Below are 22047 nucleotides of genomic sequence, written 5' to 3' on the forward strand. Positions count from 1 at the left end.
AAGAATATTTAAAGTGTGCAGCACAGTATTATCTCTAGGCACGACGTCGTATGGCAGATTTCTAGCATTTATTCATTTTGCATAACTGAATGGATGGGTGTTTTTAAATTAATTCAATGATTCCATTCATTTAAAATGGAATTGTATTAACTGAAAAATGAAAGTTAAATCTCATTTTAAACTTTTTAATTTCTTACCTGGTTTAATTTTTTTAGCATTAAAACTAAGATGTTTCTTTTATTTTGAAGCTGTTTTGTACTTTGTATGTTTGTATTTCTTTATCCTAAACTCTTTTTTCAACCAAACTCTCAGCATCTCCTACCGTAATGCCCTGCGGAAAAAACTTCATTCTTCTTCCTCTGTGCCAAATTTTCTAAAATTTCTGGCTCCTGTAGATGAAAATAACACCTCTGACTTTCTGAGCACAAAAAGGTAGGGTCTAATTTAGATATCTGAAGCCTAGGTAGAAGTGTTGAATTATTAATTAGATAAACAGGGATTTTCCACTGTTTGTTTGCCATTTAAAAAATCATTGTAGCTAAATCTATTGTATCTTCTTTCTTATACATTTTCCTTACTGAATGTCATTTTTAAAAATGTATAGTCAACCTGTTCTTTAATGAGGATTGGTTTATTAATATGTTGTTATTTTCAGAAGATTAAAGAAAGTTTAAGCAGTTCTCTAAGTGAGAGCTGTATGTGGCTGGGTGTTAGATCTGTAAGTTCAGGTGATTGCTTAGTTGTGTGTGTGTGTGCATGCATGATGGACAAAAGTAGGTTTACAGTTGTGAGTACACGAAACAGTTTATCCTCGTATTATTATTTATTAATTGTTGTATTATCTTCCATATGAACGACTGTAAGCCTACTTTTGCCCACCCCTGTATGTATACACTCAGTTGTAAATGGTAAGGGCTTCCCCAGGTTGTCCTGCCAACAGGGAGAACATTACCGTGATTAGATGTTATTCATGTATGTTGATAAATACACTGTGTTTTATAGTTTTAAAAATACAAATGTTAAAACAGTAGTCATCTGTAAGTGACCATGTAATTATTGCCTTGATGGTTCTGTGTCATTTAACTTTTTTATTTTTCGTGGTGATCTGTGGAGACAAGACGAAGGCTTGTGCTGAGATGCTATTCCCACAGACAGACCAGGGAAGACTGGGGCCCTGGTGACAGCGCCCCCTATAGGCAGTTTCTCTTTTTAATGAAGTGGCACCAAGAGAGGCCCAACTAGTAGCTAAGAGTTTGTTAAGCATATTTCTTAATACCTTTTACAATAGAAATAATCTGGGGGCACGTAATCTTACCCTTTTTACAAAAAGCGTCCTGTAAGAAAGCAGTGCTTTAGGAATGTTGATCCAGTTTGTGTTTGATTTAACTTCTGCAATTATCTCATTATATTTTCTTTTACAAAGATAATTTACAATATAGTGCTGCTTTTAAGAAACAAAAAGGTCAAACTAAAACACCTCTATATCTCCTCACCAGCTATAAACCCATTGTCTTGTAATTTCAGGGACTTTGAATGCGAAGCCAACCCTCTCAGTGACGCCAGCGGGACCCCCGTGAAGACCCGGAGACACTCGTGGAGGCAGCAGATATTCCTGCGAGTGGCCACCCCGCAGAAAGCGAGCGACTCTCCCAGCAGATACGAAGGTAAGGCCCACTCCAAAAATAAACTGCTAGATTCTGGCATGAGTTTGACCTGTAACAAAGGAACGTTGGTGGAAGAAGAGGTAAAATGGGATTTCAAGTCTCAGTCCCCTGATTTTAAAGCTTCCTGGCTAAGGAGCTCAAATGGCCATGCCAATCACTGTTTTCAGAGGACCCCCAGTCCCTGTGACAGGACGCAGCAGCCAGTAGCACCTTGTGTTACAAACGACATCTCTGCCAAGCTCCCATGACCGCTCTCCACCCTGCCCACAGGAATGTTGAGAGGCTGGGCCTGACATCCCCCTACCCTCCTTCCCGTCTCACTGTGTCCCCAAGCTTGTCTGTATTCCCCGTCTGGGACCGAGGTGTAGGTTTTCCTGTCAGTCCCACTACTCCAGCCACACCTGCAGCGCTGGGTGGGGGCCGTTGCTGCCACTCAGCCTGGGGTCGTGGGAGGACTGACCTGTGTCCCTTCATCCTTCTCGCGCCCCTAAGGAAATGGAGAATATGCCGAAATCTGCCTTATGTTGAGCCGTATTGTAGAAAATGAATTTAAATGTGGTTCTTTTGACTGAAATTAGTGTTTTTTCTGCATAGTGATATCATAAACTTTCAACAGGGTTTACTTTCTTTAATGTTCTATCATCCAGAAACATTTTTTCCTTAAGAAAGTGAAGCAGAAAAGTAGACCTCCAGAGATCACTTGAGTTCCTCAGGTGTTTGGTAGAGTGCATGGTCCCTTGACACACTTCTGCGTGTCCCTTAGGATGCAGCACAGGCTAATCCGGGAGTTTTCCGGCCAGGCTCCGGCACCTGCCTCGGGGGAGAACCCCTTCCCTGACTCCCCCTCCCCCTTGCTCTCCTCACCTCTCAACCCCCTGTTTGGTTTCCTCTCTTTTCCCTTTTCTTTCCCTCCCTCCCCCAGAGTCCTCATTGATGTTTAATTTTTAAAAAATGCATCCTTTCCCAAATTGAACAAGAGCCTGGTTTGGGCTCAGCCAGTTTTGTGACATAAATCATATAACTCCACTCACACGTAGTTCTTTTAACTGTCTCCCGTCCAGGTGGTAACCAGGCCCGGCCCAACCCTGCTCAGCTTCCGAGATGAGATGAGATAGGGCATGTTCAGGGTGGTGTGGCTGTAGACTAGTTCTTTTCGTTGTAAAACAGTTATTGTAATGTTGGCTTTTCCTAGCTCATGGCATTACATTGAATTATACAGGTGGAAGCACTTTGGAAACCTGAAGGCACGTCAGCTGTACAGTGATGACGTTGTTAGGTCACCTTCGCTGAGGCCGGAGCCTGGCGTTAGGCTTTCTGTGGCGCTGTTCCCCAGCAGGACCCACAGAGAGGCGCGCTGAAAATTGAGTTATCTCAATTTGTATAAACTTAGAAAATTTAGTTTTAAAGGTTTCATTCATTATTGTGTTGGAGAAAACAGTGGCCCAGATTGTGTGACCCAGTTCCCTCCTTTGTGGACTTATAAGCCAAGCCTGCTAGGGTGGAGACCGTAGAAAATCCTAGGGTGAACTGTGCGTCAGGGGGTGTCTCCTTGCAGGTAACACTGGCCTCTAACAAGATGGCTGGTGGCTTCTGCAGGCTGCACCCCAGCACCTTTTTCTGAGTTTTAGGAAGGGTGGCGAGTTTCTGGTCTGGCACTGGCATCTCCCAGTGGGCGTCTGAGGGCCTGGGTCAGAAAGCTGGTACTGGCAAATGTTTGCATCTTGGCGGAACCTGTGTTAAAACAGGCGAGCAGAATGTGCTGTGGGCTGTGTGGGAGAGTGTGTCCTTCTGTCACCGCAGTGGGTAGGAGCATCAGAAAAGGGAAGAGGAAGGGAGCCATGATTTGTGTCTGCATTCCCTTTTGGAAGCTTTTCTTTTTCATTGGTGTAGCTTGGGAATAGTGTAAGAGATGGGTATTTAACTCCACATTCCATTCTTACTCATGATATTCACTGTTGATAGGGGTGTTTGGTGCATGCTGAGCTGACTGACCTAGTTGGGCAGAAGCTGGGAGCGAATGAGATGGGACGATGGGTTGGTGTCCCAGACTGAGATCCGAGTGCTTGGTGTTGCCCGTCCCTTGATGGCACTGGTACTCAAAGGAGTACTCAAAAGTGGACACCGCTTCCACCTGACTGGGCCCCTCGGTCACTCATGAAGGTGGTGTAGAGCTCACTCTGGGTCCTCCTCTGAAACCCAGAGCAGAGTGACTGCGTTCCAGTCCCAGCTTTGCACATCAGGAGCCTGGCACTGCGGGGAGCTGTCTACATTTCTTACCTGTGACCCAGGACTGATTATATCTCTTGCCATACTGATTGAGATAAGAGAACATGCCATTTTTACTGACTTTTTTTTTTAAAGAAAAGCTTTCAGAATTGGTAAGAATTAGAAAGAGTCAGTGAAGAGAATGTTTTAGTATAAAGTCACTTCCCACTGTGTGGCTGTCTGGCTGGTGCTCCCAGCCCTATGCTGCACTTACCTCCACCTCTCCACTTGGGGGCGCCGTGGAGCCACCACACTGCCTGCACCTTCCTGCCTGGTGGAGCCCTTCAGTGGAGCTACTGTGCTGAGGGGCTAGATCTCTCTCACCGCCACTGTGGGCAGGATGGCCGTGCCTCCCTCTTCCCTTGCCACAGTGGAGAGGCCCACCTGCTGCAGCGGGCTCTTCCTCCCAGGTCTTTGGTAACGCCCTGTTGCGGGGGTTGGGGGAGGGTTGTGGGCAGAGGTGGGGAGGGTGTGGAGAGGAGGGACCTGAGGGAAGCCCAGGAGGGGGAACTGAACTGTGATTTGTGGCTGAAACAGCAGAACAGCAGTAACAGCCAGAGAGGAGTTTCGATGTTCACAAACAGTGCCCCAGTACCGCTGTAGCTGTACTGCACAGGGAGTCGTCGTGGAGATTGAAGTGTGATTGTACATTTAACGTAATTAAATGTATAATGTGCAATGATAATGCATTGAAAACACTGTGGCTGGAAATGTACGAAGGCCATGGATGACTGTAAAACAGCCCATCCCATTTGAGAACCATTCTAAGTTTTCCAACTTTCTCAGGTTGAGCCACATCCTGCTCCCTGTCTCCCCTGTCTGTAGTTCCACTCTGGTCTCTGGAGCCGCACAGAAGACACTTTCTCCCACTCCCTGTTCTTCCAGTGGCAGAGGGTCCTGGACACCACTGCTTGCTTTGATGCTCCTCTCCGGGCTAACTGCCACCATCCCTTAGCCCTCACACAGTTTTCCTGTTGGGCCCCGGCATCTGAGCGCACTCTGTCCCTATGTTGGGAACCTGCGCCCAGCACAGCGCTCCCACGGCCTCCAGCCCTTGTGGGGGGTGGGGGCCCTTCTCCCACCGAGCGGCCACTGTTCTCTGAATACAGGGCCACCTTCAGAATCCGTCTCTGCTCTAGGTCACCATCTCCCATTCTTGACTCTTACGGTGTGTTGTTGCTTGGCCATGAACTCTTACTTAAAAATTAGACTGATTTCTAGTTGCACTTGGGAAAAGGTTTTTAAAAAGCTTTTTTTCCGGACAGTTTGTGCTTGTGAATTGTTACAGCATCAGTCTCAGCAGTTGAAGTGATTGTGAGGCTTGATTCTCGTGGCCCGTGTGTTGTGGAGAGCTGTGTGAAGCTGACAAGCCACGTCCTCTGTGTCTTTAGGTGATTGATGGAAGGGCTGAGTGGGACAGGGCCGTGCCACCGGTCCTAGTCCGAAATCCTCACTGAGCCTCAGGCCCCAGACTTCCCAGCTGCCGGCAGGGAGGTGTCCTGAGAGCACCCAGGCAGTGCGGGATGGCTGTCACAGTGCACCGGCCACGTTTGCTCTCCGACAGACTCCCACCAGGGCCCCTGGCCCTCCCCACATGTGCCGCTGCTTGAGGCTTTTGCACAAGCTGTCCCTTCTGCCTGCAAGGCTCTTCTTCCCGTGTTCCCGTGACTGACTGCCTCACTTGCTTCAGGTCATTGCTTAAAATCACCTTTTCAAAAAGCCTGTCTGGCCACTCTGTCTCATCGCACCTCCCCTCCCGTCACCAGACATTCCTAACCTCCTTCCCCTGAGCTCCCCCCCAGCCCTTCCCTCCACAGCGTTTACTTACTCATTATCTTCATCATCAGGCTCCTCCTGTCTCCACAGGCTTTATGACTTTTCAAGGAGGGCGAGTAAATTGCTGAGATTCTTCTTAACTCCTTCCTCTTTCTCCTGTTTCTCTATACATTTGTCCTTTCTGCTCCCTTGTTGAAATTAAGAAATGCTGTCTAAATTTTTTTCTATTATATTGTGGGTGCTCTATGTATGAGAGAGGGAGAGGGAGAGAGAATAAAACCATTTAAGACCAAATTGGTATAATAATCAATTATTAGGACCTTATTTATGGCACGTGCTTTGCATGCATTATTTCCTTTCATTCCCAGTCAACTTTATGAGGGTCAGCATTTTTATTGCACCTGTTTTACAGATGAGGGACTGAGTCATGGAGTGGCTTAAGTCACTTTCCCCAAAGCTCATGCTCAGGCCAGGGCTGCAGCCAGAGATGACAGCGTGACTGCCTGGGGTGGCCCTGCCAGTGCATGTGTCCTGCTCCTCCCGTAGTAGGTCCCACGTGGGCATCTGTGTCAGGCGTGCAGTCTCAGTCTGTCCACGGTCTCCCTGGTGGCCCGGCACCAACACACTTCTGAGCATTTCAGTGTGTTGCCTTCAGTCGGTTCCCCGCCCTCCCTCCCTGTCAGCACTGGGACTGGAGTGTGCCGGGGAGGGCCGCTGATTTCCTGATATCCGTGAATTTTCTTCTCTCAAATTGGGCGTCTTCATCCGTTGTCCCTTTCTGCCCCACCGTGTTTGAGGTGCGGAGATGGCAGCGTCTTCTACGGTGGCTGGGGGCCACTCGGGCCCACACTAGGTCTGTTTCCCCAGTGGCCGGACCAGGGCGCAGCCCCGGTGTCTGCCGCCGGTCGCCTTGGTCCTCCTGAGCTCTGGCTTGGACAGGAAGGACATAAGAGTTTTTTTTGTAAGAAACACTTACCAGTGCTTTCAAAGTGTTTCGGATCTTCAGGATGACTTTTTGGGACTGCTTTACGTTTATATTCCAGTAGTGCGAACTTCAGTTAGACAGACAGGAAACCTTTAACCGTTACTAAAGCGTGAGGTGAGATATTTGTATTGTCCCATCCATTTCGTCCCGCTTGGAAAATACTAACAAAAGACACCACCAGTAATTTACAAACCGTGGTGCTGACGTGGTGATGAGGGTACAAGTGAAGGAGAAACAGATGGACTGGAACCTGGACAGGAGGATGCTGGTGAGTGGGGAGTGGGGCTCCCAGTAAAGACGGTGGAGGAAGCAGAAGATGTGAAGCCGGACACTGTGGGTGGAGGCAGAGGGATTAGACTGGCAAATGCTGTCTGAAAGTCAGTCTGTCATGTACTCAGAGGTAGGTCACTCTCCATATACAACATCCCTGTGAAATATTTAAACCACAGAGTCTGAATTTTACATTTTAAAGATGTTTCTCACGTAGGTAGGCAGTTTAGAAATTTACTTATATATGGACCACACTGAACAGACGGTCCTGCTGGACCAGTTTCTAGAAGCAGCGCAAACATTCCCAAATGCCAAACAGTTTTCTTTCTCTTAATTCAACAGAGTCCAGTTGGTCTTTTGTAGGAATTTCCACTTGAAGTTAGCACATTCTGGGGGGGGATGGCTTTCATTCTGACCCTCAGAGGGGGAGGTCTCTGCTGCTCAGCCGGTGGGGCCGGTGCACAGCGCCACTGCATGGAGGGCAGAAAGTATACAACACACGAGGGAACCACCCGTGTGTACTTGAGGGCTTGGCGGGACAAACGTCTTTGTCATAAAATGAACAGAGGCTGGTCATAATGTAGAATGCTAAAAGCTGCATGGTCCTTTACATCAAAAGCAAAGGCTTAGGTGATACTTCGTTTGCAGTGGTCACTTCCGGCTGTCGCCCCCCCCAAGCCTCAGGGACATGTGTTCTTTCTTCTCTGCATAGCGGGTTCCTTGGGCGAAGTTTTGTGAGTTGCTGAGCAGGTGAAAGACTTGTACTTCAGGAAATGTAAAATCAATAGAGGGTGGTATTGTGGGGGTTCCGTTAAATCTCTTGCAGGGCAAAGCTGCTGAAGGTTGGGTGTGTTTCAGCCTGCTTTTGTAGAGCGTGGCCGAGGGCAGACGGAATCGTTCCTCTGAGTCGAGGACAGTGATGTCGGTGGCTTCTTGTTTTCAGAGCCTCCCTGCTGCTGCAGAGCCACCACAGGCCTGCCCTGAGTGTAAAGACAGCCGACACACTCCCACCCCTCAGGTGCAGGCGTGAACGCGGCTGTAGATGAAGTGGCTTTCTCCACAGTGTGGTCCAGAGCAGCACTTCGCAGACTCGCGTGTGCTCGGAGTCCTCCAGCAATGTCAAGAAAAGGCAGATGCTATGGCAGTGGGTCTGGGTGGATCAGAGGGTCTCCATCCCTCACAGGCTCGCCCCTGATGCTGGTCTTAACTAAGCCCATGCGCAGCCAGGGCTCAGGACGAGCGGCTGCGGCACGTCCAGCCCAGCCCTTCTGGTGCGGGAGTCGGGCTCATTCTGTGCCCCTCTCCGCTGCTCTCCTCACTCTTGGTGACCCAGGGAGTCTCCCAGGGCCACAGACTTCAAATAAATCTAGGTCATCAGTGACATTTTTATTTTTTTGAGAAGATTTGTGCTGCCTAGAGAAGCAGAGTTAGTCTGATTGGGAAAACACAGCGAAAAAAAAAATATGGTGACAGGGATACAGAAAAATTTGATAACATGCCAAATGAAACCAGGCACAGTATCAGTCTGCCTCTCTCCTGCCTTTTCATCTTCCAGGTGTGCTTTGTCCCTTGGGTGGCGGCGAGGGCTCAGAGTGTGCGGGGTTTGTTTTTGTAGCTGCGGGCTCTGACTTGATTGTCAGGCCTGCAAAAAAAATGCTGAAAGTGAACTTTGGACTGGATATTTGGTAATAGAAATACTCCATCGTTTTTCTCCTAGTGAGAAATCATTTTTTAGGTGACTATTGACTATGGGAGGGGGAGGACCCCTCTGTTGACCTCTGTGTGCCAAGGAGCAGTATCAGTCCTAGCCCAGCACCTTTCATCTAAGCATTTTAGATCACATCATGCAATTAAGGATTTCAGCAACACTGGAAGGGTTCAGGGACTATCTGTCTTGTTTGAAAAAAAGGAAAACCCATCTAGTGTAGGTAAGACTTACTGATTTGAAACCCATTGTATAAGCAAATAGTCCATTGAAACTAAAAGGGTTGTTGTGAGTATGGCTGTGTCAGTCTGCCTACTTGATGATAAGGTCAAGTCTATCGGATGAGAGATTAGAGGGAAATAGCAATGGCAAAACTAAGGAATGTTGCCTGAATCTTTGTAATGACTCACTTACATTGTGAAAATGTAGACACTGTTGTTCGACGACGATTTATTAATATTGTGCATCGTCAGATTTTCAAGAGTTCATACGCTGTTGGGAAATCTTAATGGATGGTATGAGCAGGATAACTACAAGTAAAACTGCTGGGAAATCGAGCATGGTGGTGACACCTTTTGTTTCGATCCCTGGTCCTCGACTGGCACTGTGCACCCCAGTCGGCTGGGGAGATCTTTAAAGTGTGGTGACACCTGCCTCTCTGGTTCTCTGCTTCACCATGAGGCCTGAGCATGAGGGTTTTTTTTTTTCTTTTTAAATTCCCCTGAATGATTCTGATTGTCCTCCTGATGGAGACCACTAGTTCAGACATTGGAGGGCGACTTAGGGCACTGTCACCACTTGGTGGCAGTGTTGCTCCCTGTGTCTCAATCGCCCTTTCTTTAAAATCCCAGAAAAGTGTGCTTGCTTCTTTTTTTCTCCTGTGGTTTTGTCTGTGGTCTTGTTTTTGTTAGAGTATATCTCTTCCTCGCTCATTTGCAACTTAATTGAATGAAGAACTACCTACTAAATCATGTTTTTCTTTATTTTTCTACAGTGTTCTAGCAGGCAGGCAAAATAAGGGAGGAAAAAAAATGGTTTCCTATTTCCAAAAACACATGGTGTTTTAAGATGGTTCTTAATTTATTTTCCATCTAACTTGGCTTTTCTGTGGTGAATAAAGACCAGGGTCAAGATAAAAGATCTCAGGCCAGGAATCTGATTCTTCATGGATTTCTGTCGTTTGAAGCTACTGGCTTTTTTCCCCTTTATTGTGCTTCTTGACACACCATTGCAGACTTTGGGGGGGAACCACAGCAAATGGCAAGACTTCATTTCAGCTTGCTATTTTTGGGCCTGATAGCAATTGTAATTTAGCGTGAGCAATTGATTGAGCTCTTCCTAGTTAACGATTGGTGTTTATAGTCAGTCCTTACACTCGGTGCAAAGGCTGCAGACAAGGGCTGTCCGTGACCCAGAGACATCATCTCACCCTCTGGTCCCTGGTGGGAGGCACTGAGGGCTGAGGGCTGGGCCCTGGGGGCCCGGGAGTCAGAAGGGGTGTAAATCCCTGCTCCCAGCAAGCTAGCTGGCAGGGAATGCCTCTTGGGACTAGGCTAGCCCCAGGGCGTGTGCCCGTGCATGGCCGGGTGAAAGTTCAAAGTCAGAATCTTGATTTGTCATCTTTGAACTTTCATCTGTAGGCACTAGGGAGCCACTGACGTAGGTAGTTTGAAAATATTCTCACGGGATAAAATCTGTAGACATATCTGAACTTGAAGCAATCTCAAAGTCAGGGCAGGACTAGGGTGGGGCAAGCAGGCATCCTGGGTACAACATTTAAGGAGACTGTCACTTTCAGGGCCCAGCAAGTCCTGACCCTGCATTAACACGGCCCTGAGAATGGCGCCTCCTTAAATATTGCATCCTGAGTGCCTGCTTGCCTCCCCCTCCTCCCAGCTGGCTTCATGGTCATTCTCTGCTACCCTCCCAGCACATAAGTGGCCTGGACCGTGCTGCCAGGGAGGCTAGATTCACTTTGAAGAGGGAGTCCTGGGAAGGTACAATGTGTTTTGTTTAAAACACAGCTTTATCGAGATATAATTCATATACTATACAACTTGCCTATTTAATTTTCCTTTTTCCCCCCTATATTTACAGGGTTGTGCAACCAGCACTACCATCTAATTTTAAAACATTTTTGTCCCCCCAGAAAGAAGCGCACAGCTGTCACTGCCCATCACTCTCCCTGCTCAAACCCTAGGCAACCGCTGATCTTTCTGTTTCTGTAGATTTGCCAGTTCTGGACGTTTCTGTGAATGGAGTCATGCTCAGTGTGGTCCTGTGTATGTGGCTTCTTTCACTGAGCAGGACATTCCCAAGGCTGACCCTGTAGCGTGTATCAGTGCTCTGTTCCTTTTTATGGTCGTATAATATTCTGTGGTATATGTAGGCCTCAAATACATTTTGTTCGTTTACCAGTTGATGGACGTTTGGGTTGTTTCTCCCTGTTGGCTGTTATGAATAGTGCTGCTATGAACCTTCAGGTACATGCATTAAGAGAAGGTTTGAAGGGTGAGTTGGTGTGGAACCTTCTTCTCTGGGGACTTGGAGTTGTTACCTGTGATTCTGACCATGAGGATGATTGGACCGATGTGGGTGGGTGAGGTTCGGTCCCCTGCACCAAGCTCCCCTGCTGGCTGCCGTGGAGAAACAGGGTATGGGGGACTCTGTGTTGCCCTCAGAAGCGCCGGGGAAGGCGAGGGGTGAGGGATAGCCTTCACCCGGCCTGCCTTCACCCACAGCTGCCCCCATCCCACAGGGGCAGCCACAGGGCCACAGGTTAGCGACCCTGGCTCAGGGCTGCATTTCTTTCGACTGTTCTCAAACTAAGTATGCCCACACTCACTCGGAGAACTCGGGAAACACCGATTGTGGGGCCTCACCCCTAATGTTTCTGAATGTCGAGGTGGAGTTCTCCTGGGGAAGCCTGAGAATTTGCATTTCTGCAAGTTCCCAGGTGACACTGATGCTGCAGTTTTGAAGACCACACTTTGGGGTCTTCCGTTGCTCAGACTGCAGCTATTGATAGCCAAGGGCACATGCAGCCCATTCTAATTTACACTCCAACCAAAATAGCTCTGAGTGGTTGTTTGTAAAATGAATAGATCAGAAATACAAAGTGTATTTTATGGCAGATTATGAAGGAGCCAAGAAGTTCTGTTTTACTGCAATAAAGCTAATTGGATATTATAAATAACCATTGTAATTAACCTTATGTATTAAGCATTTAGTGTTTGCACTTTTATAGTCAGATGCCATCCTCCCATCAACTCCGTGCAGTGGGTGCTACGGCCCAGCAGTCAAGAGGGGAGCTCAGGTGCTCCCACAGCGTGTAGTTCAGAGAGCTGCGATGCAGCCGGACTCTAAATCCAGTCTCTCAGTCTCAGTAATGTGCTGCCGACAGCTTTAGGAATGAATTATCAGGAGTTTTGACTGGTTTACTTACTTAAATTAGTGTTGGTGTGGTGATAGGTTGTGTTAGAGTGAAAGAACAATTCTTACGTTGGAAATAGTCCAGAATTAAACATTAACTCTTGCTAACAGAGCATACATTTTGAGCATTACCTACTGTAATCCTGATTTCAAAACAGAATGAGAATTTTTCTAGTTAAATGGTTTCTGTTCATTTCATTTGTTTAACTGAAAGTGTGTATGTCTCCCAGAGGCGGCGGAGCCATGCACCCATACGGGACCTGAGCTGGCAGCCCCAGAATCACACTGTTAGTGCAGCCGGTGGGCTCTGGACTCTTGAAATCCTGAGAGAAAGCCCAGGGATGCATTAAACTGCGCAGACTTTTTGTAAATAGATTTTTCCCAAGTAAATTGTTTTATCACTTTCATGTAAGAACATTTGCAGAATAAGTACTAAGAATTTAAATATTATTTACCAAAGTAGGAACACTGCAATTATGATCAGATATCATTCTGAAAATGGTTTGTAGTACCAAACTAAAACTATACATTTTATACTTGAGAGGATGATGAAATAGGCCTTCCACAGAAAGTTGAAGTATTGTGGTTTATTCCCTATCCAGGTGTGTGAGTTCGAGAACTTTCAGACCAGGACAGTTCCGGTCGTGGTGAGGTGGTAGTCTGACCTCTGTGGGTTTAGTTTATGGATTTTTTTTTTCAGCACTGTCTTCCCCATACAGTTACCAAGGGGGAGTTTTTCTCTTTCCTATTGGCACCAGCCTGTCTCGTGCTGTGGGGGCAGGCATCTAACAGGAAAGGTGGGGACCCTGCAGGGCTTCCAATTGTCGGACTTAGCATGGTGGTCACAGGTGTGGGTACCTGACTTCATAAAGAGTCCTTTCTTTCTGTTGCTGCTTAAACAGTGGCTGGTATAGTTTGGGTCATCATTCTCCCTGGGAGAAACCAGGGCACACCACACTCTAGATGTTTTCTTCCATTCACCCTAACACTCCTGTCTTAGTCATGCCTGTGTGTCCCAGTGTACGTTGGGTGCCAAGGTCAGATCAGATGTTGTAATGGCACAGAACAAAGTGACCAGATGCTCCTTCGTCTGCTGGAGGTTCCTCCTCATTTTTCATCGCCTCCTTTTCTCTGCCTGGCCAATTCCACGTTTTTTGGTGGCTCACCTCCAGGTCCCAAACTTGACATTATCTAGAGTGTGTCTGACTGACAGTATCAGAAATCTCACTACGTGGGTGTAGCAAAGAGGGCTTATTTTTTCTTATATTAACAAGCAGCCTGGACGACGGCAGAGCCAGGCTGGTTCAGTGGCTCCACGATGTCACCACACCCCTTCTGTTTTTCTGTGTCATCGTCTTGGCTGCCTTGTGGTCATGAGATGGCTGCTCCACCTTCAGCTTCCCCTCTGGTTCCAATCAGAACGAAGAAGAAAGCAAAAGAGGAAAGGATGACCCCTCTACACCAAGAGAGCAGCAAACCCTGTTACAGAGATTTCCAGTAGAGTTCCACTCGGTCTCATCATCTGGAGCTCTGTCCCCTGGCCACGCGGAGCTGTAAGGGAGGCTGGAGACCCTGATTTTGGGCCGAGCATATGCTGAGCGTATTGCCACTCCGTCTGTATCTGGAGCTGTAAGAATGAAGGCGAGAATGGATGTGGGGTGGCGAGCCGAGGGGCTGCAGCACTGCCCGGGCCACATGCTTGCCCTCTCCCTGATGTGCTGTGCTTCTCCACATAGCCATGACTTTGCCTAGATGGTGCTGTGTCCAGAAATCTGCTCGTCTTCCCCTGTCCACACCTCACCCACAAAGCTTTGTAACAAACAGGGACAGACTTTCCTTTTCCTCTCGGGCCACTTTGGATGTCACCATTCCTTCTTGCTCTGGGGCATAATCAGCCTCCCCCTTCCTGACATTCCCTAAGGGTTTGTGTTTGTGCCTGCTGGAGAACTGCTTGCTTTGTCTTGGGGTTATTTGTCTTGGCCTCTAGATCTGTGTTGTTCGGTATGGTAGCCACTGGCCGTGTGCAGCTATTTAATCTTAAATGTAGTTTAACTGTAAACTAACGGCATTTACATACAATACAAACTTAGTCCCTCACGCTAGCCTTGTTTCACGGGTCCAAGAACCACCTGTGGCTGGTGGCTGCCTTGTTGGGAAGCCGGGCTCTCGGACATTTCCCTCATCCCGAGAGTCCTTGGGATGCGCTGCCCTGGATGAAGAATTCTTCGAGATCTCCCTTCGCCCTGACCCTGTCACTCAACCACAGGTGTCTGCTGCAGGGTGATGCTTATGTTATATTGTGTCCTAACTGAAGTGGTAAACTCTGGGCACAGGCAAGATTTCTACCACCCACATGGCTCCTAAAAATACTGTTAGTGCATATGCAGGAGCGTTGAGTCCACTGCTCTCAAAGACTCCTAAAAGGAAGTGGGGACTTTGAAAGTCCTCTGTTCCAAATCCCCTATTTTACAGAGGAGGAAACTGACACTTGGAGAGGGAAGGGCACCCACTTAAGGTCATACAGGGGGTCAGTGGTAGAATGGACTGGAATCTTGGTTGTAGTATTCGAGTTTAACTTCTCTTCCCATTGAACCAGACCGCAGTGAGGATCACCGACCCTTTTGTTTTTCCCTATTTGTGTTCTGTTCTTGCCCCTTCAACCAGTTTCCAGTTTCCAGTGTGCTGAGAGAGGAAGTTGTTGCCAGCTCCTGAGTTATCTGCAAATGCCCAGTGCAAATGGGCGGTGCTCAGGGAGTGCTCAAGAAACAGTTGAGTGTAAGGCTGTCTTCATCAGTGATTGTTTAGTTGCAAGAAACAAAGTGACTCAAACAGCTTATTCAGAAGGAGGCTTGTAGACATCAAGATAAAGTGAGAGCTGGAAATGATGAGGTTGTTGGGAACCAAGGAAATCTCCTTTTGGGACCATGGAATCCTCCTCTGTTCTCTTTTGGTGTCCTTATTCTGCATACCAGCTCTTACCAACTTGCTCATCTTTCTTTAGAGTCATGCCAGCCCCCAGGACTAATATGACCTCCTAGCTCCAAAGGCGCCAGCTACCCAACTGGCAGCCTGGTTTTATTCCAGATTTTGAGAGCGGATTGGCCCAGCTCATGGTCACCCTTCCAGGGAGGGAGAGGAGGAGCATGGTACTGACCTGGCACCATGGACCCACCCAGAACATCGTCTGGGTGTGGGGAGGAGGAGGCAGGGCCAGTGAAAGTACCTGGGGCTCACTAGCTTTTCCAGTCAGTGGTTATCCAAAAGTGAGTAACACTGGCAGGCAAGTGTGTAAATTTCTTATTACCAGAAGAACTTGCATAGGGGTTACTGACCTTCTGACAAAGATATCTGCTGGGAAAGAAGTTTGATTAATATGCTTACCCAGTAGTAAAGAATTTGGGATTCTTAGAGTAAAATAGTCATCATGCAGCTCAGCAGCCCGAGGTGGTCAAGGCAGACTGTTGGAGGAAAGACTGGCGAGCCCCCACTGGGTGTGGACCCCAGATGAGGTGTGTGGCTGGCCCTGGGGAGCCCCCCACACTCCTGCATCCACTTTCTTGCCCAGCCCCTGCAGGCTCTGGGGGCACATTTCTAACACCCAGTTTAAGCTCCATGAAGGTGGGGACACTGTCTTGTTAGAGTTCTTGAACTTGGCACAGGGTTTAGTTCATAGTTGGTGCTTCATTTCTGTTGGATATGGGGGGAGATTTTGGAATATTAACCGAGTAGGGGTATTTCTTGTGACTACTCAGATTATTCTATGAAAAAAATACATGGAAACATATACATGAAGGGAAAAACACAAGAAAACATTTTGCTTTTCTGTAGAAGTTGGGAGAAGGTGTGGCGTTAGCTGATATTTTCCCTTTTTCTCTTTTCCAATTTTATGATGTAGTGACCTTTTGATAGTGGGAAAAATTAATTTTTAATTATGAAAGAAACATTTAAAATAGGTTAGTTTTTTAGAAGGTTAGAATGGAAACACATTTCTGTGTCAAATCTTGATGGTAGCAAGAGTTCAGATTTATTGGGAACGGGCTCGATTATAAAGTAACTCCTCTCTAGTGGGCTTGAGCTGGAGAGGATCACTTGGTGATTTTTTTTCTCCTCTTTTTAGTGGAGTTATTAAACTTGGCATGGCCAGTCATACGAGTTGAGAAAGCGATGGCCTTAATTTGCAGAAATCAAGGTGCAAAGTCAGAGACCCATCCTCTGCCTTCGAAGGGGGGTGTTCCTTGTTCTGAGCTCCCCACCCCCAGGCCCTTGCTCCCAGGGCCGCCTAGCGCCCACTCGCTGGCCGGGAGGAGAGTCCCAGAGCGCCTCAGCATCGGATGCCATTGAGAGTCCCCCCCTCTGGTCCCAGCAGAAGTGAAATCTCTGTGTGTTTACAGGTTCACAGAATAGTTTGGGACTCTCTTTTTTCAGTGTGAAAGTTATGTTAATAAATCCAACAGCCCCTGGAACTCCTCCTCCATGTCTGGAACTTGTAAGACACCCCATTGCATCTCCTCTGATTGCTCCTCTCCCACCACAAAAAGCCTTTTCTGCAACTGTAGTCGGTAGGTTACTCCAAATCAGTATGTTCTGTTTCTAAATTAACATGGTCTGTTCGAGTCTGAGTCATGATTTAAGATTCCTGGTGATACACTGTGTTGTGGTCTCTGAAGAAGTAACACCACTGACAGGAAAACACAAGCAATGTGGTGTCCGTTTTCTGATATAATGACGTGGGCCATTGCCCCCGGTGCCTCCCAGCAGAGGGCTTTTGTCTTCTGTGTTCTCTGGCTGCCTGTGTCACTGAAACTCCAGCCACTGCCATGGTCCCTGGGTGGCCCACCTTCCACCTGTCACGGCCCCTTTAGTTGCGCTCGATAATCATCTTCCCTGATGTGGGTCTGAAACAGTTTCCTCACCATCCTTTTGCTGCTCCGTTCTCTCTGGAATGGCACAGTTGTGTCTCCACAGTCTGGCCTGTGTGTCTGCGTTGGTTTTTGTCTGAGTCAAAAAAGGTCTTTTTGTTTGCTTAGATGCTTCTGTTGAACATTTCTGATGTTATACCCTCAGTCTGTGGAGCTCACTAAATTCTTGATATTGTTGATAGCTAATATTATTTGGAACTTTTCACGTTAGAAGGAAAAGGGATTCCTAATCCCATGCCTTACTTCACAGATGAGAAGGCGGAGGCCCAAAGAACATGACACCCACACGAGGCTTCATCGGCATTGTGCTGAGGCATAGAGCCCCAATGAACCAGGGCAGCCTCCTTGGGGTCCCTTCGGTGGGCGGCCTGGGCCGTGGGGTGCCAGTGTTGCTGCCCACCCTCAGGACCTGGGTCCCCACTTGGTCCCTTCCTTTGTAAAAGCAGGCTGCAGTAACCGTCTCCCTCCATGAGAGGCAGCATTGTACAACGGATGAGAGTAAGGCCCAGTGCGCGCCCTGGGAAACCCTCACAGCCGTGGGAGGGACACGTGTCTGGATGGCAGCGAGACCAGGCTTGGGGATGTTTTGATTTTGTTTTTGAATTGGTGCGAACTTTGGGAGGATATCCTGGGATCGCAGATCTTTATTTACATCAAGACTCTTTCCTTGCATACCTTTTGAGTTGCCAGAGTTTTAAAAATGGGCCCTGTGAGTTTTTTCCTGTTGCCGCATTCCAGCCCGTGGCCCTTCGTTTCCTTGGTATGTTACGAGGCGAAGTAAAGTGAAACTCCGTGCTAGTTGATAACTCCCACTGCAACAGCTACTTCTGCAAATGGCTTCTGGACACTTGAGGGGAAGAGGGTTACGTATGATTTATAAACTTTCAGAAATACACAGTGGACTAGAGAGTCAGTGTAGCATCCTGGTTAAGAGTGTGGATTTTAAAAAAGAATTTTAAATTATGGTTAAAACTTACAACATAAAATTTACCGTCTTAACCATTTTTAAGTGTGTAGGTCAGTAGTGTTAAGTATATTCACATTGATGTGCAGCTGGTCCCCAGGACTTTCTGATCTTGCAGAACCGAAACTCTCCATTCCCTGTCTCTTCCCCCTCACCCTGGCACCCACCATTCTGCTTTGTTTCTATGAATTTGACTACCTCAGATTCCTCATATGAACCGAATCGTACAGGGGGGGTCTGTTTGTGACTGGTTTATTTCACTTAGCGTAATGCCCTCAGAGTTCCTCCTTGTTGTAGCGTGTGATGGGCTTTCCTTCCTTTTTAATGTAATACCCCACTGAAGGCATCAGCTACATGCTGTTTATCTGTTCATCTGTCAATAAACGTTTAGGTTGCTGGCAGCTTTTGGCTAATGTGAGCACCGATGCAGTGAGCATGGGTGTGCAAGTAGCTGTCTGAGGCCCTTTTTCCAATTCTGTCGGCTGCGTCCCTAGAAGTGGACTTGCTGGGTCACGTGGTGATTGCAGTTTTAGTTTTTTGAGGAACTGCCATCTGTTCTCCGTAGCAGCTGCGCCATGTCATGCTCCCCCCTCCCCTGCAGTGCCCGAGAGTTTCGGTTTCTCCACATCCTTGCTGACGCTTGTAGTTCTCTGTGTTTCGGTAGTGCCATCCTAACAGGTGTGAATTTGTGTCTCCTTATAGTTTTGACTTACAATTCCCTAATGATGGGTGATGTTGAGCATCTTTTCATATGCTTGGCCATTTGTACATTATCTTTGGAGAAATGTGTGTTCAAGTCCTTTGCCCATTTTTAAATGAGTTATTTGTTTTTTGTTTTTTGTTTTTATCATTGGCTTAAAGAGTATGGATTTTTAAATCAGACTAGTCCAGGCTTCAGTGCTGGCTCCTCCATTTAGGAGCCACTCGACCAGGGACAGTTGCTGCAGAATCCCCAGCACTCGCACAGGCGTGGTCATAGCACCCACCTTTTAGAGTCGGGGGGTGTGAACAGGGATGTTGGGGCAACGGTGCAGGAGCGCCCAAGAAATGGGAGCTAGTGCTTCATAAGAGAGTACAGGTAGCCTGCTCCTAATAGGGTTGGAAGGAGTTAAAAAAGGTACCTGGCTTCTCAGTTCCCTCCACAAGTGGCAGCCATTCTTAATCCCGACTCACCCCACCTTCTCTTTTAACATCAGTGGACTTTTAGGACAAGCCAAAGGAGGTTCTTGGACAATCAGCGACTGTGGCATATGGAGGACACTCATGTTGCTGAAAAGAACCTCTCCGGGCCTCCCGGGCAGCGCACTGGTGGTCTGCACAATGGCTTCAGCTTTTTGGCAAAGTGCATGTCATCACCAAAGCCACAGCCACAGAATCCTGGGTCCTCAGGCGGCAGCTGGGTGCTCCTGCTCTGCCCCTGGTGGACACCCCCCCCCCCCGCCCATGTGACAGGCCCTCCCCCTCCCCGAGCCACCGGGGCTCTGAGTTCCGTGGCGGAGAGTCTGTGGCCCAAACGTGCTGGCGATGCAGACGCAGGGGTCGGTCTCCTTTTCAAACTCTCTTCGTGGGCAGAAACAAAAGAGCAGGGGTCACTATAAAGAAATTAGTCACAGATGTTTCACTCCTTAAAGTCATCCCAGCAAAAGCTTAGACAGTGTACCACCCTCAAGACGTCCCAGCAGTTGACAAGCACAGTGAGGTGAGACCTGGTGACTGAGCACCGATCATCAGGCTCCGCAGGGTCAGTTTCCTTGGGTGCCGACCCTCCTCGGCATTTAAGGCACCTCTCTGCGCCGCGTGTGCAGCTCTTGGTGTTCTCTGCTGCGCTGCCTCCTTCGGAGTGGCAGATGTGTGCTGTAATCTTTACCAAATTACAAAACTTTGTTTTTGAAACAAAGCAGTCAGTTTCTCCCCTCTGTTTTTCCTGTGCCCACAGGACACCTCGCACTTCTTCCTAATTCCAGAGTGGGGGGCTCCGTGTGCTGGACGCACCATCTTCAGCCGTGGTCATGGAGGCCTCGAAAGGAAACATCGCCTCTTTAATGAGCTTTTGGGGTGCAGTAAACTGTGGTGATGTTTAAGAAATTTACTCATCACAAAAACAGTTTTTGAACCGGAAATGTTCACTGTACAAAGCAGATGATATTTAAGTGTTTGAAGTCGGTTGAGGTTTTAGAGGAAGGTCCGTGTGCTGATTTGGAGGGAAGGAAGCCACCTCAGTGATCGTATGGTTGGTTTCCACGTTCTAGTTGAAGGCGTCAGAGCCCAGATGTAACGCAGCTGACACCCGAGTTTCCCACTGTCGAGAACACTCTTGGGTCCCTAAGAAGAATGCTCCTCTCCCAGCTGATTTCCTTCAGGATACGGGTGCTTCTGAGGAAGGTAGCGAAGCTGGGGTTTTCCAGGTTGAAAGGTCTCATTTCCACATATAACCCAACGAGCGTGGTGTCGGCCTGGGGGAGGAACTGGGTTCACTATTTTAAACTTCTTGCTTCATGCTGTGAACTTCCCCACCCCCGCTCCCCAGCAAAGCACAAAAGTATGCATTTCCTAACTTGTAAGTCATGGGCTTCCTTGCACGGATTTGGACCTTAGATCACATCCAGATAAGCATTGTGTCATGGGGTGGGTGGGGTTCGATTTTCAGCCACAGATGCGTGAGCCGCTGGAGGGCGGGCAGCAAGGCCCATAGCCAGCCGGGGCTTCAGCAGTCCCTCCCTTGCCTGCGCGAAGTCCGCGTCCTCACCGCAGGACTGCCTGCCAGCACACCCCCCCCTCCCGCACCCCCTACCCCCTCTGCCGCGGTTTGCTTGGTGCCCCCGCCCATCACCTATGTGTGCCTGTGGGACCATTCCACCCTGTCTTCCTCTGATTTTTACCTTGGTCACTCACTGCTTTCTTGCAGTCCCCACAGTCCCCCTCCCCGAGCCCCTTAACAACATCTGCTTCCCATTTCTACTTCTCCCCCTTTTCCACGAGTTCCCCTCGAAGGGCCCCCTGGCCCTGCCCTGGGAGTTACAGGACTGTGATGGGATCCTCTTGTTTGGGTTTATTTCTCGTTGACTAGCTTCCAGGGCGCCTCTCCAGAGATGCGTCCTAAGTGTGCCCACCCGCCCGACCCCTTGCTGTGGGACGAGGGGCGGTGACCCTCTGCTCTCTGGCCTTGCTCCTACATGGGTGTGCCTCAGGTGCTTCAGACCCTTCATCCCACAGCGATGTTTTAAAAGGGGATTGTGGCCTGAGGCGATGACATAATGCAATGCTAACAAAAGCCCAGAACAGGGGATGGAAGGGTCATTTGTGTATGTTCACGGAAAACCCCAGAGAAGGCCGAGGGAAACACGTCTCTTCCCGCAGCAACTCCCACCCCCTCCTCCTCAGTCCTGATGCCACTCGGCTTCCCCTCGCGGATCTCCACGGCTGCAGCGGCTGTCCCTCTGTCCCTCACGATGGCTGTTCCTCTAACTCGGTCTTTGTCCTCACAACATCAAGGAACAGCAGTACAGTTTTTAGTGGAAGTCCAAACTTTGCATACAAGGTCCAGCCCCTGCCCAGGACACGAAGAGGGGAATGGGGTGCATTGTGTGTTATTTAACACACAGATATTCTGAGGGCCCCGTGGCACACAAAGCACTGGGCTAGGAATTGGGTGGAAAGCAGATTTCACGCTAGGTGAAGGAGCTTGCAAGTGTAATGAGGGAGACTGTAAACAAACACCAATGGAGAGAAAGGATGGGAAATGCAGCGTGTGGGTATAGTGAAGCTCAAGGTTCTGGACTCGGAAGCCGCGGCTGCAGATGGAGGGGAAGGGCCTTTCAGATCCCCACAGGGTTTCTGTTATTGTCTTGTATCGACACATTGCTATTTTGTCACTGGCATAAACCTTAATGACTTTGGGGGTACAACTTTATGAGAATAAAATTATCTTTTTCCACCCCAAGCTTCCACCCTACGTGTTGTTTAAGTACAAATTAAATACACTTATCTACCCATCTATATTATAAATATCTGTCAGAAACTATACCTTGACTCTTGGATCTTTCACAAACCCTTCATGTGTTCTTGCC

At 48.2% G+C, this 22047-nt stretch overlaps 1 protein-coding gene across 6 annotated transcripts in view; it reads left to right on the plus strand.

Annotated features, from left to right (window-relative positions):
- TBC1D1 (TBC1 domain family member 1) overlaps positions 1–22047 on the plus strand; it is a 207024-nt gene that overhangs the window by 131419 nt on the left and 53558 nt on the right. For 4 of the 6 annotated variants that reach the window (XM_045834194.1, XM_045834193.1, XM_045834196.1 and 1 more), the window contains 2 exons: positions 313–432; positions 1525–1664. In XM_045834194.1, the coding sequence (XP_045690150.1) occupies positions 313–432; positions 1525–1664 (260 nt within the window). The remainder of the gene's footprint in view (positions 1–312; positions 433–1524; positions 1665–22047) is intronic. The other 2 variants (XM_045834197.1, XM_045834195.1) reach the window with 1 other exon arrangement.

Source organism: Phyllostomus hastatus, unplaced genomic scaffold (assembly GCF_019186645.2).
Source record: "Phyllostomus hastatus isolate PE091 unplaced genomic scaffold, TTU_PhHast_1.1 phas_contig_196, whole genome shotgun sequence".
NCBI lineage: Eukaryota > Metazoa > Chordata > Mammalia > Chiroptera > Phyllostomidae > Phyllostomus > Phyllostomus hastatus.